The sequence below is a fragment of the Mytilus californianus genome, unplaced genomic scaffold (genome assembly GCF_021869535.1).
Source record: "Mytilus californianus isolate M0D057914Y unplaced genomic scaffold, xbMytCali1.0.p SCAF_1, whole genome shotgun sequence".
Lineage (NCBI taxonomy): Eukaryota > Metazoa > Mollusca > Bivalvia > Mytilida > Mytilidae > Mytilus > Mytilus californianus.
Genome location: NW_026262581.1, coordinates 3,498,739 through 3,518,035, shown reverse-complemented (window position 1 = coordinate 3,518,035; position 19,297 = coordinate 3,498,739). Strand labels below are relative to the sequence as shown.

At 32.1% G+C, this 19,297-nt stretch overlaps 1 protein-coding gene across 1 annotated transcript in view; it reads right to left on the bottom strand.

The window, feature by feature from the left end:
* LOC127722042 (serine-rich adhesin for platelets-like) overlaps nucleotides 1-2,661 on the bottom strand; it is a 43,397-nt gene extending 40,736 nt beyond the window's left edge. Inside the window, exon 1 of the mRNA XM_052229231.1 lies at nucleotides 2,481-2,661. Within this exon, the coding sequence (XP_052085191.1) occupies nucleotides 2,481-2,661 (181 nt within the window). The remainder of the gene's footprint in view (nucleotides 1-2,480) is intronic.
* Between the last annotated feature and the right edge of the window lie 16,636 nt (nucleotides 2,662-19,297).

The following is a 19,297-nucleotide window of genomic DNA, read 5'->3' as shown; positions in this document are numbered from 1 at the left end:
TTTGACATACATTTCATTCTTGGTAGGTTTATTTGAACTCGTGTTTTGTTGGCCATATTGTACTAATATTTCAATTTGATAACTTTGTCTAGTGTGTTGAGAATTTGACAGTCTTTGGCATATCTTAGCATAATAAAAAAATGTGAACGCTTCTTCTCTGTGACTTTATTTTCGAAAGCTTTTATATTTTGTGAGATAAATTGTAGCGTGTGTCAACCGATTAACCGAAGGACCAAAAACGTAAACGTTAATCGATTAATCGTTTTTTTTTGAATGCTAATAGATTTGCTATAAATGTATATTAAAACCATAAATAACAATGCTAAATTTTAAAATGAGCATCGTGGTGCTTAGTGAAATCTGTTGTTCAGTGAATTCATTTATTGATTTACAATGAAACCATTTCAACTTTACATAATTGATTGACACATGCGCATAGGGCGAAGGACATTTTAGCGAAAAATATAAAACTACTATCTTAGGGGATAATTGAGCGCAAACTTTATTGCCAATCTAAATCCGGATTAATTTGTTCACCTTTATTTTCGATAGCCCATTTTATACCCAGATGAATAATCTTCACTTTTCTAAAACCGTGAACTATAATTTATGTTGGTTTGATGTTTACGTTGTTTGCATTTACAATTTGGTTAAACATAGAAATAAATGTTGTTGAAACTAATAGGAAACAAAAGTGCATTATGCGATCGTTTTTTCTGGATACTATCATCAAAAACATACAACAGAATATACTAAAAAAAAAAGTATCGATGAATCTGCTCCTCAATCTAGACAAGATAAATAGAAAGAACAAAAGCTAATCAAAATGTTATGAACAATATTGTACAGGGGTTATATCGAGAGCCTATTGCGTACGTTTTCTTGGATATAAATTCCGGGCTTAGACGTACTTGAAACATATTAGTAAACCTTTCAGACATTAAGTGCTGTTTTTTAATGGACATGGTATCTTTTATGTTGCAAAGTATTCATACTATTGAAATGTTATTCTGTTATGAACTAATTTCTGCTGCCAAAACCGGTACTTATAATTTCACTTTTGCTAAAATGGGTTACACTTTGTCGCTAGAGTGTCCGATTTTTTTACGCTAAAATGTCCTCCGCCGACTGACACAAAAACATTTCGTCTATCAACTTGGATAAAATCTTAAGTAAACCTTGTATCATGGCATGAACAATTTAGAACGATCTAGAAAAGGATAAGAAGATAAACTTCAATACATCATATCACATAATTATAGATATATCGATAGTTTTTCAAATAAAAGGGTGTTTCTCGGGAACAATTGCATCGAAGGGCGACAACCCTGAGATGAGATGTGGCCGAGAAACATTCTCGAGTCTGAAAGATCATTGATAGCCTGTTTATCGTTAGTTTTCCTATGACGTCGTTGAATTTCTATCTCAAGCGAGTAGCATGATATTTATAGATTTTCGATGGTTTTTCAAACGAAATTGGTTTTCTCAGCTACAATGTCATCGAAGGACGACAGCCCTGAGATGAGATATGGCCGAAAAACATCCTCGAGTTTGAAAGGTCGTTGATAATCAAATATATTTATCGCTATTTTGCCTATGGCGTCGGTGATTTTTTCATTGAAAACTGCACGTGCGTCCTTAGTTTCTATCTTAAGCGAGTAGTATGATATGAAAAATGATCATTAGACTAAGATCAAAGGAAAAATACACAAATTAGCGATAACTATGACCTAAGCATTCGTAAAAAGTATTGCATACATCAAATTTCATTACGGTTAATGATTAATCGGTAGGAATACCATCGATTAATCGGTTTGGAAAAAATGTTAAATTTGACAACACTAATAATTTTCCTTTTTATTTGTTTTGATAATACTTCGGTATGCATGCAAGACAATTATTGCGGAAGTAAGATTTTCATCATCTTGACATATTGTAACATAAAGGCACCTTTTGAACGCTTCTCTCCTTTGGTTGTTTTAAAAAATGATCTTACTTAATAGGAATGTTTTGCATTATGTTTAGACATAAAGACACCTTGTAAACACTTTACCTCTGAGGACATATGCAAAAAGCTATCATAGCAAGTGAAATTGTTTGAAAAAAGTGTTAAGTGACGCTTGATGGTTTATGACAATTAGATCACAATTCACTGTAACTTCACAGGAAAATCTAGAGTTTTTTTTTAATTTTCTCATTCCTAAATTTTCAAAATAACTATATTCTCATAGCAATGGGAATAATAATAGCATAATCTGAAAACTATATTGACAAGATAATCTGTATATACGTTTCACACAGTCTTTCTTCGTTCAAGTGGCAGGAGGGTTTTCGCTATATTGTAGCAATCTTTTCTTTCTTTATTAAATTGAATACCTAACTGACTATCTTTTTTGGCCTATTGTACTTCATTTTTAAATATATATTTTTTTTTGACTTAGTGAACAATTAAATTCATTTACCACGGACACCTTTCTTACCATTCATCCAAACAGGATTATAAGTCCCGCAATGAAAAGCACCAGGTGGATATGTTGGCATTTGATCTCCATTTTCACTTTTAATCCGATACCATGCTCCTTCTAAATTTTCGTCACTGATGGGAATATAGTTTGACATTTCTGATACAAAGTCTGCTGACCTTTTCTCTTGATTTTCCATGTTTTTGTGTTTAAAGCATTCGTCTAAATAAGATAAATACAGACTTATATGTTCTTGAAGGATTGACAGCAACCTAAGTTAAGTTGCAACGAATTTCATATTTAGGACGAGAGTATATCGATAATGACAATAATACATACATATAGCATGTATTTTACTAGACACGTGCAAGGTTATAATGTAATAGACGACATGAGGACATATCAGCTACTTAGACAAATTATTATGGTTTTGAGCCGACCAGTCTTTACTCTTTCCATTAGATCACACGTGCTTTCTGGAAAAATAGCAGTTTTTTCAAATTAGTTTGATCTACCATGAAATCGAATACATCTTTGATTTGATTTATCATGTACTCAAATACAGTTTAAACCCCTTACAGTACACTTGTAGGAAAGACTTAAAGAATACACATACATTTATGAATTTGGTGATCAGGAATTCTGATGTAAAAATACTAAACGAAGTCACGTCTGAAGACGTTTAATCTGATGCCCTGTTATCTGGATGTCTAATTTTTATAACCCTTTTAACAGCTCTTGAAAGAATCATTGTCTTCTGAATTTTAATTAAATTGTATACATAATTTACAACACACGGACTTGAGTGTGCATGTAATGGTAGTATCTTTGGTTAGCTTGCTTTCCAACTGAACTATGGAATCATTATTAGCTTAGATATCACCTTCCTTTGGACGGAGTCAATAGTAAAGCAGAGAACTAATCAAAAGTAGGGACAGTATATAAACATTGTGATACCAGTTTTACCAGTCAGTTTAAAAATATATTTAAAATCTAGTATCAAGTATAAGCTAATTTACAAGCATGTTGTAGGTATGTTTGATTTGTCAATTCCATTTCATTTATAACTAGATTATTTACATGTGTAAGCCGTAGTTTACCATGATGTAAGAGTCTTGAGACTTTGACAGTCTTTGGCATATCCTAGCATAATAAAAAAATGTAAACGCTTCTTCTCTGTGACTTTATTTTCGAAAGCTTTTATATTTTGTGAGATAAATTGTAGCCTCTTGGTGTCTTGTGGAGAGTTGTCTCATTGGAAATCATACCACATCTTCTTATTTTTGTATTCATATCCTTATTATATACTAGTTTGTTTGTACATAAATAAAAAGAATATCATCATCTTTGATTTTGATGTGTATTTTTCGAGGGGTGCTATAGAAGGTGTAAATATAAGCTTAGTCAAAATCTTTGATATGTTCCTCTGACCATGCTCATGTAACCACGGTATTGTATTTTTTTGATTGATATTGAACAGTAGCGGGACAATAGATAACGAACTAACTTACGGGGATTTAAACAATGTATCTCAGTGGACAGTTTCAAATAATATTTAGTTTTTTTTTTACCATCTTCTGCAGTGATGAAAAAAAAAATGCACATCAAAATCCGGTAATGTGTTTTTCAGAATCAAAATGAATGTAACTTTCATGTATATATAACTGATTTCTGCCAGGCCTTGAAAATTTTCCCTTTGCACATATATAAAAAGGATATAAGGAGGTTTTTTTTTTTAAATCGATAAAATCACTGTAAATTATACAGAATGACACATTTACAATGTAAATAATCTAGTTATAAATGAACATACTTTTATTAGGTAACTGATTGAAATGAAATTTACAAATCAAATACACCTTCAACAAATTAATAAATCCTCCAAAAAGAAGGTGGTACATTAGCTAATAATCATTTCATGGTTCAGCTAACCAAATATTCTACCTTTACCTACACACTCAAGTCCATGTGCTGTAAAGGTCTTTCTGATTAGTTCGCGTCCTGAATATGAAATGCTTAACACTTAGCCTTATCCACGAATGAATTAGTCAAATGTAACCATATTTGCTGTCGTCGTTTTCCTCTTCTTTTTTTTTAATTTTCAGAAAAAAAGAATAGAAAATACTCCTGTCTCATATCTTGAGTGTCCAATTCACTGTTGCATAAGTAATGATATTCAAATTGAAATATGTGTCCCTGGATGGTAAGCAAGCAGCAACCAAACATTAAGATGGTTATAAGTAATCAAATAGTAGGATTTGTATTAAGTGACAATTTTGATGTTCCCGTGTTTTAGTAAAAACAATTATGATTTAGTAATTTATGAATGTTCAGTACAAAGTACAACTCTTCAACGTAACTTAAAGCTGGCATTAGCTACAAGATATATAAAAAAAATTTTTTTTTTGTTCAATCATTAATGAAAGTGAAATAGTGAAATAATTATTCGCTTTTAGTAGCCAGTTTGGTTCATTTTTGTCAAAATAAGCTAAGAAACATCACTGATAAATTATTCACTTGCAAGTGAATAGTTCACCTCGTTGAATCCGTATTCATGTGACCTTCAATTTAAACCCTTAGCTTGAGATGGATTTCGCATGAATTAGACGTGTTCAGTTATTAAAAGGTAAAGAATTTCAACATTGAAAGTGAAACAAGGGTGAACCAATTGATTGACTGATTCGATCCACAAAAACTCATTCTTATACAGGTAAAAACGATGATTAACATATATTTTTAACCTATAATATGAAATCAAACAGACCTCGAAAAATCTAATTGCACGAGTTCGCTATCTATTTATATCTATATTAATGATTATATCGGGTTATATGACATTCGGCAGACTTCGGAGATCACCTCAATGGTAAATTAGATGTCGTCTATATTAAAATACACACGAAATGCTAATACATATTATCGAGCCCATGCATTGTAAATTGTTTATTTTAGACTTTTTGTAATATTGATATATTTAGTATGTTATTGATCAAATATGAGAATTTGTGTCAAATCGGTGAACATGAATTTGACACCTTAATGCCCCTTTAAAAATCTATTTTACTGTTTAGTTTCAAGTTGATGAATAATCTTTTTAAAAAGGTTGGTGTTCAAAAATACGACTTAAACATTCTTTTGAGCGGTCTACTCCAAAGTATAGAGCTGAAGGTTTTTTTCGTGGCACAACAGTGATACTCTTCCAATAAATGCCTACCATTAATTAACGTTCCTCTTTCTATAGACATAATTCGATTACGATACACCCCACACAACAGACGACCTTTGGGGAGGAATGCGGTTATCCTTCGACTGGAGAAGCTGTCAGTCACAAAAGGGTAGTTGTTCAGAAAAAAAAATATCAATTGGAAAATGTATCTATTAAACTAAAATTTATAAATTTCTATATCAGTTTTGGGCAATCGTGTATGTCTCCAAGGAAAGTAATCTGAACGTGTGTGTGTAGTGAGCATGATTCTACATTAGAACTTTCTGATGAAAATCCATTTTGCTTAACAACGATTTTAAGCTGATAATTTCATACCTTCAGATTTGAATATTTTCATGGCTGACACGGTACTCTGATACAAAAGCGTAGTTGTTGTCGAATTTTCCTTTTTAATTCTGTGTATGCCATTGTTCCAATCGGCATAATAAATATGCGTGGGACTGACGTCAATACCATACCCCTGGCTAGCACTGGCAATTGTCTCCTTATAATCTGTTCCGTTAAGTACGGTTGAAGGAATTGGTGAATATGCAAGATACGTCCAATAAATCCTATTATCATAAAGGTCTAAAAAAAAACCCACATCCTTCAAATTAGACACTAATTAACTAACTTCAGATGCTGATTTAATTAAAGCACATTATGATGATACGTATGGGAAAGTTAATAGCCAGAAATCAGAGGTTTGGGCTAATTTGCATCGTTATCAAGGCGTAGTCTGCTTTAGTCAAATAAATATATAGAATTCATTGGCAAAATCTCGAAAACAAACAAGTGGTCAATTTCCCAAAGTTAAGAATAAAAGTATATTCAAAATAACGTGGAAATGACTAACTCGGGGTTTCTGTTGTATCCGAAAATCAGAGACGAGATGGCCTTTCGCGTTATACTAGGAAATATAATGTAAAATGGTTGAAAACATTCATTTGGTAAACTTCATTATGAAATTAACCTACAAGTACACTTTGCGGACAGTTTTCCGAAAGTTATCTTTTCGTTAATTATAAGGCTTAACAAGTATAACTATTTTGAAATGGCATGTACAGGTATTGTACGGGAAATTTAGAGATAACTGTATTGTATTTGAAGCTTTGCGGACGTCCATCGGTAGTTTTACTGTCGCAAATTTAGTTTACCTGGCGACGCGTAGCGGAGACAGGTAAACGGATATTTGCGACAGTAGAACTACCGATGGACGTCCGCAAAGCTTCAAATACAATACAGTTATCTCTATTCTAATGCAAAATAAACAAGTCATTCAAGTTTAGTCATTATTTCAGTGTAAAATATTCATTAAACGAAAATTCCGCGAAATGGTGTTATCTTCTTTGGTGACTAAACTAGGTGACGTCATAGGTATGCTTCCGGCATCAAACGTAAACACCGGACGTTTTCTGGCTTCTTGTCCGCTTTAGAATGTAATAAAACTTGATAAAAAGAAGATTTCTAAGTGCAAAATTTGAGTTTTTTGGCCTATTATTGAAGAAATCTCATGTCAATACAATGTCAATATTCAAAATGTCGGCTTCCTTGGTTACAGACGGGGAGATAGATAATTTTACGCTTATTGTCATCCAATCAGAACCATTGATACAAAATAATTGCATTAGAATATATTATTGCCTGCAATTTAATTTTTAATTACTATTTGAATCAAAGTTGATTATTCGATATCCTTATATATTTGAATTAATTCTTACCTAATGCTATGTTATCTGACACATGTGTTATCGTGCTAGAATCAACGATAATATTACATTCACTGTCATTCAAACTGCATTTCCAAATTCCTCTTGATTTACTTATGACGAATAAGAATCTGAATCAGAAAATATAGTTAATTTAAATGTGATGATGTTGGCTGTGCATAACACTTTGTTTATGTATGATATCTTCACAACTACTAAATACACAATCCTTTGTCTAATAAAAGTAAGTTTAACAGACGTAGAATCTTTTTGAGTTTTTCAGGATAAGAAAATTCCGTCAATAGTGATAATACGAAATGATGTATATAGATTAAAGTAATCTGCATGTGATGTATCTTCAAAAGCGTTCAGATAACATAAGTCCAGTCTATAAATTGAATGATGTATAAAAATTAATCAATTCAAAAATAACATACATTTATAATGGACACTGGATTTTTTATGTTAAGGACGAATATTATTTCAAGCATATTATCATTATTGAAAGATGACCTTTATAGAAATATCAAATCCTTAAATGAGCACAGAAAAAAACTAGCACAATCTACATATCCCTTATAAGCACAGGTAATGCAAATAAAATTACACGTAAGGTGTGATATTTTTTAAAAACAAGCAAAAAAAAAGATAGATGGATGGATGGATGACTGTTGAACGTCAAGTGGCAAATAAGGTATAGTGTCCAGCTGTAATCGTGTTTTTTCGAGTGATTTGATCGGATTTTTTCGAGTGTGACCACGTTTTTACGAATAAATATGGTAAAAATGTAAACACACTACTCTTCTGGTAGTTGCTTGAACTTAATATATACAAGATCATACAACATGAGTTAGTATTTGTGATAAAAAAATGTTATTATCAACCCTATATTATTTTGTGTTATAACACTTTTACTAAGCTTAACAATCCTTGTATATAAATAGAGAATAAAGCTACTAATATACAAATAGCAATGAAAAGAGAGGCGAAAGATACCAAAGGGACAATCAAACTCAAACGTTGAAAGTAAACAGACAGCGCAATGGCTAAAACAGAAAAAGACAAACGGACAGACAACATTACACGCAACACATCAAAGAAAACTACAGAATGCGTAACACGAATCCCACCAAAAACTGGGGTGATCTCAGGTGTTCGGGAAGGGTAAGCAGATCCTGCTCCACATATGGCACCCGTTGATTTCTCATGTAAATACAAACCCGGTGATAAGTCTTATTTGGTAGGTCACATTCGGGAAAAAGGGGAACATATCCGTTTTAATCATTTGTGAAACAGATATTCGATAACGGTCAACCAACTCGTGATGTCGGCCGTAAAATTTACGAAGGGATGATTTCAATTTAACCACTTGGAATTCTTGGTTTAATAGCTTCCTTGTGAGCAGAAACCCTCTATCAAGGAAATCATAATAGGAAATACAAGCCCTATAATATCGTTTCAACTATTAGATATATACTCCGTGTGCAGGCGCTACTGGAATGTTGCTACATAGAAATTGAATGTTCACAATTGGGAAGGTTAAATCATCTCTTTTGTCGTAAAGTTTTGTTTTCAACCGTCCCTCATTGTCAATTTTTAGGTGTAAGTCAACATTTAAGGCAGGCTTAACTGTATCTGTTGTATCCTTTATCTCAAGTTTGAAGTGATAGATGCGTTCAACATGTTCACCAAATTTTGAATTATTTAGTTAGAGAACATCATCTATATAGCGGAAGGTTAAGTTATAGGATACTGCTAACTATTGTCTTTCTTCCTAAGAAGTTGCTGTTTGAAGTCAGCCTCATACGAATAAAGGAAGTTGGGAAGAAAAGGAGCTCAGTTGGTTTCCATGGAAATGATGATTGTTTGTTAAAAGTAACGTCCTCTAAACGTAACAAATATGTTGTCAATTAAGAAATCAAGCATCTTAATAATATAAATAAGAAAATGTGGTACAAGTGCCAATGAGACAACTCTCCATCCAAGTCACAATGTATAAAAAGTTAACAATTATAAGTCAAAGTACGACCGTCAACACGGAGCCTTGGCTCACACAGAACAGCAAGCTATAAAGGGCCCCAAAATGTAAAACAATTCAAACAGGAAACCAACGGTATAATCTATATAAAAAACGAGAAACGAGAAATACATAATAACCACACCAACAAACGACAACCACTGAACAACAGGCTCCTGACTTAGGACAGGTGCATAAAAATGCAGGGGGTTTAAACGTTTTAACAGGCGCAAAACTTCACCCTAACCTGAGACAGTAGTGTAACATTACAACGTTAAAAGACACACTATAAAATATCAATTGAAATAGCTTAACTCGATCAAAGACATTTAAACAAAAACAACTAAACATACACTGAACGAATAAGTTTGATCTATGAAACAATATCAATTCAATATTAAAACGTAGGTGCCTTTATAATATAGACGTTACCGATAGTTATAAAAAAGACGAAGGAAGAGTGTCAATAAGACAACTCTTACCTGTCAGTGTCAGAGAATGTATTGTTTAAATAGGAGTGATTTTTACAAAGTACGATTTATCCCTCTCTCAGACAAGATACTTGTATCTTCGTTGGCCATTCTTTTTTATGAAACAAAGCAAGACAAACTCTTTAAATTTCCCTTTTAGTTTGGAATGGGGAATACTTGTGTGAAATGTAGAAAAGTCAAATTATTTAATACTATTGCAAGATGAAAGAGTTTTAGAGTGCATGTACTCTAAGAGAACTTTGAAGTTTTTAAGTATCCACATCTGCTTCACGCCACCTCTAGAATAGGTAGTTTCACAATAACTTTTAAGAACGGCTTTGATTGATGATAAAATTGATGTTAATAATTTAGAAAGAGGTTTGGAAGACCTAGAAATATAACATTGTCTGTAAGGACACTTATGTAGCTTTGGGTATCCAATAGAGTGAAGGAAGATCCAATATTTCATCTTTGATTGAAATTCCAAAGGAACATAGACCACACCTATGATTATCCAGGTTTTCCTCCTTGGTAAGTGTCGTTGGGGTGTATGTTGAGTTTCCAAGTGAATTGTCAATACCTTATTCATTTATCAAGCAGTTTATATAATGTGATTTTCACATAAAAACGATGTTGTTTGGGGCTTTATCTGCGTGAACGACAACATATTTGTCATTGAGGTAAGACAGATGTTTCGCAACACTTGGGTCTTTAAAGATTGATGTAGCATGGGTTTTCATAGACTCATTTAGTTTTTTAATTCTGATTTGTATCAACGACCTCACAGTTTTAATCCATTCGGAAAGAGTATCTGCGTCTTCTTTCTCACGTTTAACTCATTGCCTCGCATAATCCTCAACTGAATCCAACACATTTCGCAGGTAAATATTATTGACAATGTTAGTCACCAGTATAACGTGACCAGTCGGATTACATATGAATGGGGAACTAGCACAGGTGCAATCAGGAGATTTAAACTTTAAGTCGTCAATATTGAGATCCTTCAACACGTGTTTGTAATTGAAAATTTTAGTTGCAATTGATTTGGTATAGGTATAAGAAATTATAGGTACAGACTAACCTTTAAAATAGGGAGGTTTTTTTCCAATGAACAGATATACGATAAAGGATATTGTCCAAGATTTTTAAATTAAATTGCTAGTGAATTAAGCATCTGTTATTAAAATTTTACAGGTTTTGCAGTTTTTGGTTTTACATTTAGAAATGAGACAGTGTTGTTCAAAGTCATTTAATAACTGAACACGACCGCGTCCGAATATTTTTGTTATTATCATTGGTATAATAATCTGAATGTGTCATGTTCGAGATATTTGTCATAACTGGTGATGTTTGGCCACCTGCCATTTCAGACGACACCGTGTCCATGTCAAAGGAAATGCATATATGGAATCTATATATCCCTGAATATACAGACACTTTATAAAAAGTATTGTTATTGCATTGAGAAGGACATTTTAGATTAAATTCATTTTGGTATGTCCGGGTTTCGAGAGCAGTCCGGGTTTGTTGAGTAAGGTCCAGGTTTTATCGAGTGAATAAACAAAATTTCTATGGCTGAAAATGTGTCAGTGCATTTACGTTTAACAACAATGAAAAAGTTAAAACAAATAAATAACTTTTCAAAGCACGAAACCAATGCTTTAAATTAGTTTCATAATGATGTATTACGTAGACCGTACATTTCATAGAATAAAAAACCGTTTATTGGTATGTAATAAATTATTATTGTTTGCCACATCTTATAAATTACACGGACACCGGCATAATTATATTGGAACAGATCAAACATGTCTGTGTGCAGGTAGACTGTTCACTTCATGAGTTTGACTGTACCTCTGGTATCTTTCGTCCCTCTTTCATGATCGTGCACTGTAATCAACCCACACAGGTTTACGTATGTTTGAACTGTACAACAAGTCATATCCCTTTTTTTAAAACCCTAGGGTCGCTACTGTAAAATATATCAACCATAAAATAGTATTGACTGTAAAAACAAAAGATAGCAACAAAAGAAATTGAAAAGATTGAGACCCTTGTCCTCGGTTCTAAAGACAGTTTTATAAAGGATCCAGTGATTTCTAATATATCTTACTACTGCAAGATTAGGATAAAACCATTCCAGCCCAGAAAATTAGCATCAATTTGAAAAGGGTTAAATTTGATCAATATAGTTATATGTTTTTGTGACTTATTGGTAGTATATAATAATGTCCTTCGCTAAATTACAGGTACAAAGAAGAAACAAATCAGCTGTTAATGTCAAGAATGCTGTATTTCTAATTCATATTTTTTTTTTAAAAACCGGACCACTTGTTTACAAAACCCAGACGTTTTAAATGTTGCTCTCGAAAAAAACCCGGACTATTAAAAACAGTGAATTGAAATTGAACAACATAAAAATAGAGCGTTGTTTGTGCTCAAAACATGTAAAAGAGAGGCGAAAGATACCAAAGGGGCATTCAAACTCATAAGTCGAAAATAAACTGATAACGCCATAGCTAAATAAGAAAAAGACAAACAAACAACAGTACACAAAACAACATAGTAAACCAAAGACTGAACAACACGAACCTCACCAAAAACTGAGGGTGTTCTCAGGTGCTCCCGTAAAAGTATTCAGTATACGATGAACAGTCAAAAATAAAACTATTATATTAGCGATATAATCAGTATCTTCAATCTTACATAATTCGAAATTTTCTACTAAGTTTTTTACTGTAACCAGGTAACATGATGTTTTATTTAAAAGTAGATTCAGTAGAACACATGCGTTGATTAAACATGAAAGTACAGTGACAATTCGGCCCGACTTCTACTCAATCCTTTTTATAAAAATCATGAAGAAAAAATTATGTCGTAAGCAACAATAGCACAAAATATGCCATCACAGCTATCAGCTCTTTGGGGTTTTTTTTATATTTTCCACGCGTTTCTATTTATTAATCAAATTTGAAGACCCATTGGTGGCCTTCGGCTGTTGTCTGCTCTTTGGTCGGGTTGTTGTCTCTTTGACATATTCCCCATTTCCATTCTCAATTTTATTTGCCATAACATTTTTCAAACATTTGGTGTATTAAATTGTTCTTTAAAAGTCAATTAACACCAATCAATTTTCCCTCGCAGTTGCGCTGTGTGGTTGCCGAAGATCAAACGTGGTTAGAGTCACAGAAGAAGTTATCAGCGAATTCAAGTACGAGAAAAATAATTATTCAATAGCAGTACATTTCTGAAGATTTTGATAAGATAAATGATTTTATTTACTAGAAAGTGCATGTACACTTGCTTCAAAGTAAAACTTAGCCATGCAAGTATATAAAGCATATTAAACTCTTTTTTTTTAAATTTGAAATTTCATATGACTTTAAATAATTCTTCAATATTATATACTGAAAAATAAAATTAACCTGAAATTAAGAAAAATAAAGTACGGTGTCCGTTCCTTCCATTTCGTCGCAGTTAATTTGATGTCGTAGTACTCTGCTTTATTCATAACTTATTTCCCAATTGCCCTTCATAAAAGCGCGGGTCACTTTTTAGTGATTTAAAATAATGGGTATATCAAATCAAAATATGACTTCGAAAGTTCGTATACATTTAAACACCTTAAGCATACATCGATATTAAAAATGGTCGGACTAGATTTCAAAATCTTTTTATCTCATGGCTACCAAAACTGAATGATTTCGAAAACATTATTTGGGATCCGACATGACAATATGTGGAACAATTAAAACAAAAATAATAAAGTGCCAAACGAACACCACCGTCCAAAAATGGTAAAAATAAATAATAGGGAATGAAAAATCGTCTATTTTGTCGTAGATTTTAATTTGTTTTGCCCATGTGAAACTGAAATTTCCAAATCTAGAAAAGTACAATTACTGCAGTAAATAAATGATATATTTAAAGTAAGTTCCCTTGAGCAAATGTCCGCAGTACAATAAAAAATTCTTGATCATTTAGGGCAAATTTGTCATCAAGATAACTATAAGTGTTGTCACATTTATCAATTAGATTGAATTTAGACGGATCTACACTGAGTTTTGCCATGAACTGTGATTCATAATAAAGAAAAAAGTCTGCGATGTAAGGAGCGCGATTGGTGCCTATTGGAATATACCTACAACTTGTCGCCACACTTTATTGCCGAAACGCAAACATTGTCGAAGATAAAGTTTACAGGTTCAATCCTACTATAACAATTCCAGTAAGTATATTTCGATCATATCTACCTTTTTCATTACAGACAAAAGCTTTACATGAAATGCAGCAAATAAATCTACAATCCGATTTTTCAAGGACCACTTAATAAAATTTCTGTTTGATACAATTATGTGGTACAAATGTATTAACTGTCAACCGAATTGAAAGGACCATCAAAAGCATGTAGTTTATCTTAAACATCTATATAAAAAACCAAATATTAATTGAATTATTTTCATATGCTTTATTACAAAAGTAAATAACAAGTTCTTTAATTTTAGCAACGATAACCAGTATACAGTACAGAAAGATTAGTAGTAGAACACTAATATTACTAGAAGCTGAGATGAAACGATATTTGACTTATTTTTTCTCTTTCCTTTTTTGTGTAATTTGTGTAGCCAATACAGAGTGAGACCTTCAAATGTTCTGAAGATCCCTTAAACTGAGATGAATAAGTGGCAAGATTGTTTACTTTTTTACTCTTATTGGAACGCAAGGCCTTGAATGTAGAAGAACTTAAGCACTTTACCGTATAGTATTTACATCATATCACCACCACATTTTTGACTACTTGGTCAGTCGGTACGCTTTGCCAGTACTTGATGTTTTTTTTTAAATCCTTGACGCGGGTGTTAATTGCTTTATTGTTTTCAAAATATTTGTGTGATCGTCGCAATCAAGGATCCTGTTATGCTATGGTAATTGTTTATTGCCCTTTTTCATGATTGTTTTTTTTTTAAATTTATTAAACGCAAAGGGATGGCAATAGCTCACTTGATCTATTGCTTTCAAGTCAGCCTCTTAAGATAAATATTATGACTTGTCTAAGGACGCTTTTGTGAAACTACAGACCAGATAAAGAAACCAAAGTGTTTGAAGTAAACTCGTAACTGATGGTAAGGAACTTACACACACTATATGTTACAAATTATTATAAGAAATCCCACTAATAATTATCAATTATGAAACAGGAAAATGTTATCAATTATAGGATGATGTTATATAATTTTTATTTAATAATAATAATTTTGAGAAGGACATAAGATTATACCTTAAGCTTTGGTATGACTTAAGGATATACGTTATTTCAAACAAAAGGCTGCTTGTCTTCTTTCCTATTGGCAAACAGTCTCTTGAGTTATTAATATTCTTATCTCTATGGTCGGGTTGTTGTCTCTTTGACACATTCCCCATTTCCATTCTCAATTTTATTATGTAAAATAACATAAACATTACGAATGAGAAATAAAATACTCTTTATACAAAATGTAGTCACAAAACGAAATGTATGTATAGATCAATAAACATGTAATATCATGAGTATCAAACGGTTTCTAATGTGTTCGAAAGTGTTGTCATGCTTGTTCTTTTTTCAGTTTTTAAAAAAGTTGAAGATAGTTACCTGTTACTTATATCAAGGTCTATATCTACGGGAAAATATACGTTGTTAACTATTATTATTTGGTCAGTACCATCAATGTTTGATCTGAATATCTGGCTATTTCTTACTGCCCAATATAAGTGGTCGTCAATTGGATCAACAGCAATACCGGTTGGATAGGCAACATTTATTATAACTTCTGGAGTCATATTTTGTTCAGTTGGGTATTGCAATCTATGAAAAACAAAAATATTCCATTGAATTTAGCTGAATGCTTTCAGCTTTATTGAAAAGCCAGTATGCCATACACTATCAAATGCTTTTGAGATAGCACATAATATAAGAAAAGTTATACTGTGAACATCAATTGACAAAAAATATAAAAGAAATTTTTATAATAAAATTGTTGCTATCAAATGATTAAATACATTTTTTATGACATTTTTTTTATAATTTGTCCACTGCTGACAAAAAAGACATAGTCTATAATTGGAAATCACCGATGTGTCTTCGCTTTTGAAAAGTAACATTACAATTGCTGTTCTCGACTTCGAATAAAATCACATTGATAAAGGTACGCTTACTGTTTTACTCGTTTGTTTATTTTTACATTTTATGACATATTGAGTCCAGACCTGAAGCTCTGTCAAGTTTGAAAATGTGCACAAATATCATTTGCTGTATTTAATCCAAAAATTATATCGTAGATATAGAACAAAATTCAGTATTTAGTACAAATCTTTTATGATAGGTGTCAGTGGTTTGTTCGACATTTTTGTTTTGAATTGGGTAATTTTGTTTGTGTTACCTGATGCCTATGTCATTTCTTTTCTCCAAAGACTTATAAGATTTAGAATTTTCACCAGTGAATTCATCCAACGAATTGTTAGCGTTTAAGTAATATTGGTTTGTCGTATAAATAAAGTTTTAAATAACTCACATGTTTTGTTTGGTTTTTATACTGGTTTAAATCAGAATTGTCTTTGGATCTACGAGCCTGTTTGTGTAGTCCGTCGCGTTTCCTTTTTCCTTTTCTTAATAATAAGTCAGACTGTATCGTTTGGTCTTATCATAACTTCATTTATGAACACATTTGTTGAAGGGGCATTAGCTGTCAAATTCAGGATCACCAATTTGACTTAATATCTCATATTTGATTTATAACACACTTAAACGTAAAAATTACATAAAAAAAGTACAAAACAAACAATCAACAATGCATGGACTCGTTATAATGTATTAACATTTCGCACGTATTATATACTAGCCGCCATTTAATTAACCATCGCGATTACCTCCGAAGACTGGCGATAGTCATTTGACCCGATATAAATATAAAAATAGATATGAATAGATTGAGAAGCACGTGGAGTGTAATTACGATTTTTCCAGGTCTGTTTGGTTTCATGTCATTGATTTAAAAAAGTATAAATTATGGTTTTACCTGGATATAAATGATTTCTTGTGGGACGAATCGGTCGAAGAAATGATGTTTTTTTTTAAATTGGCTCCCTCGTTTCACTTTTCAATGTTGGTATTCGTTGTTTCTTTTCAATAAATAAACACGCTTAGGGCATCTGTAACCCTTTTTTTTATTTTTAGCTACAGATCAAGTTAGGGTTACATGAATACGGGTTCAACTGAGATTCAATTATTCACTTGCTAGAAAATAATACTTTTCCGATGTTTTTATCTTAGTGCCCAAATTGAAATTAACAGACTGCTAATAGCGAAATACAATTTCATTATTCCGCTTTTATAACTGTTTGACACAAAAAAATAAACATTGTATTTTGATTTTTGTCTAAATGGCAGCTAATGTCCCTTTAATGAATTCAAGAAATTCAATTGTAAAGTTTTGGCAATTTTTGTCTATACTACTTTTAGCAATGATTATAGATTCACAAAAGTAGAGATAATCTCGTTATATTTGGCAATAACTGCATCACGAAAGTACAATATCTTTCTTTTATAAGTATTGTTATTACTTGTTTTCATAAGATCATTCAAGAATGATAAACCTCCATCATTATCACATCACATACAATCTATTTTGTATAAAAGAGAAGCGAAAGACGCTAAATGCATATTCAATCTCATAAGGTGAAGACCAGTTGACAACGCAAGGGCAAACAATGAAAACCGAAAAAAACACAAAAACAATCTACAAAACACAACATAGAAACTGACGAATGAGCAAAACTAACCCACCACAAACCGGAGCTAATATCAGCTGCTCCGGAAGGATAATCAGATCCTGCTCCAATTGTGGCACCCGTCGCTTTGTTCATGTATGTACAAATTCAGTGACACCTCTAATTCGGTGATGTCATATTCGAGGAAAAGAGGACAGGAGTATTGTTACGATAATTGATTCAAATCTGTTGTCATCTGTGAAACTGATATTCCATGACTGTCAAATTACTCATGATGGCGTCCATAAAATTTTCAACGTATGGCTTCAACTTCGCCACTTGGTTTAATATTTTCTTTGTAAATAGCAACCTTCTATAAAGGAAACCATGCGTTGTATTTCGATGTCGCGGTAGTCTATCCCACTGAAATTTGTTATGTCGTAAATCTACATCAAATTATGTACAAAATGGTGTATAACACGCCTATTCCTGTTGTTGGATTCATTCGTAGCAGGCCTTCCAAGTAGTTCAACCGTAAAATATTTTGTCTTCTCACAGCGAAATGGCATTGCTAATCTCGCAGTGAATGTTTAAGTATAAAAACTATTTCCCCCAATCCTGTTAGTTTTTCTCGGATTAGAACCTAAGATACAGTGATAAAAAAAATCTAACAAATGTTATTTGAGGTATGTCTAATGAGTAACGAGTTTCTATTTTTAAACTCAAATTTTCCCATTCTATCAATGTCATTCCGACTTTCTCTGGATTTAAAATATAAAAACTGAGATAACTCCAAAACATTTATTTTTAACAAGAAAATTTACCAATTTAAAACCGAGATATATATAATTAATCATTTACTGCGAGATTAACATTGCCATATTTCGTTGTGAGAAGACGAAATAGTTTGCGGTTGACCTACTTGGAATGGCTGCTACGAATTGTTCCAACAAACGAAATAGGCGTGAAATACACTATTTGGTAAATTATTTGATGCAGATTTACACCATATCAAGTTTCAGTGGAATAGACAACCGCTGCATCGAAATACAACGCATGTTTGCGACCAGGTGTCATTTCTCCAAAAATACGAGTTGAGTACCTTGCGTTATATTAAAGTATATATTAGGTTATTTTTTTTCAAAGACAAGTGCCTGTGTAAACAATAGTAGATTAATTGAGTTTACATTGTATGCATGTATGTGGTGGCGTGTGCTATTAAGAGTCATTTGAAACAATGAGAATTATTACATATTTTGTGTATAATATTTTATGAATTTAAAGTTAATGATTTTAAGTAAACAGATATCTAAAATGTATTTCTATTTGGTTATGCATATTCAAAACTGATCCACAACTCAGTGATTTACATAATTTAGGATGTATTACCCAAACATTATATATTTAATTTCATATATTAATTAACAATTTTTGAATTGGTTTAAGAAGTTTATTTGTTTAAATCATAATATTTTGGTTTATTGAATATATCGTTATGTTGTAATATATTATGTATAGGACATAGTCTCGTTTGAGATCAAGAAATAAAGACTCTTTTGATTGAATCCTTGGATTTTACTATTTTCATGCCTGCCAAAGACATCTGTCAGCTTCCGATAAAAACTAAGCAGGCAGCAAATGAAAATAAGATTCACCTTATACCTCATTGCACGCACTACCCACCCAACAAA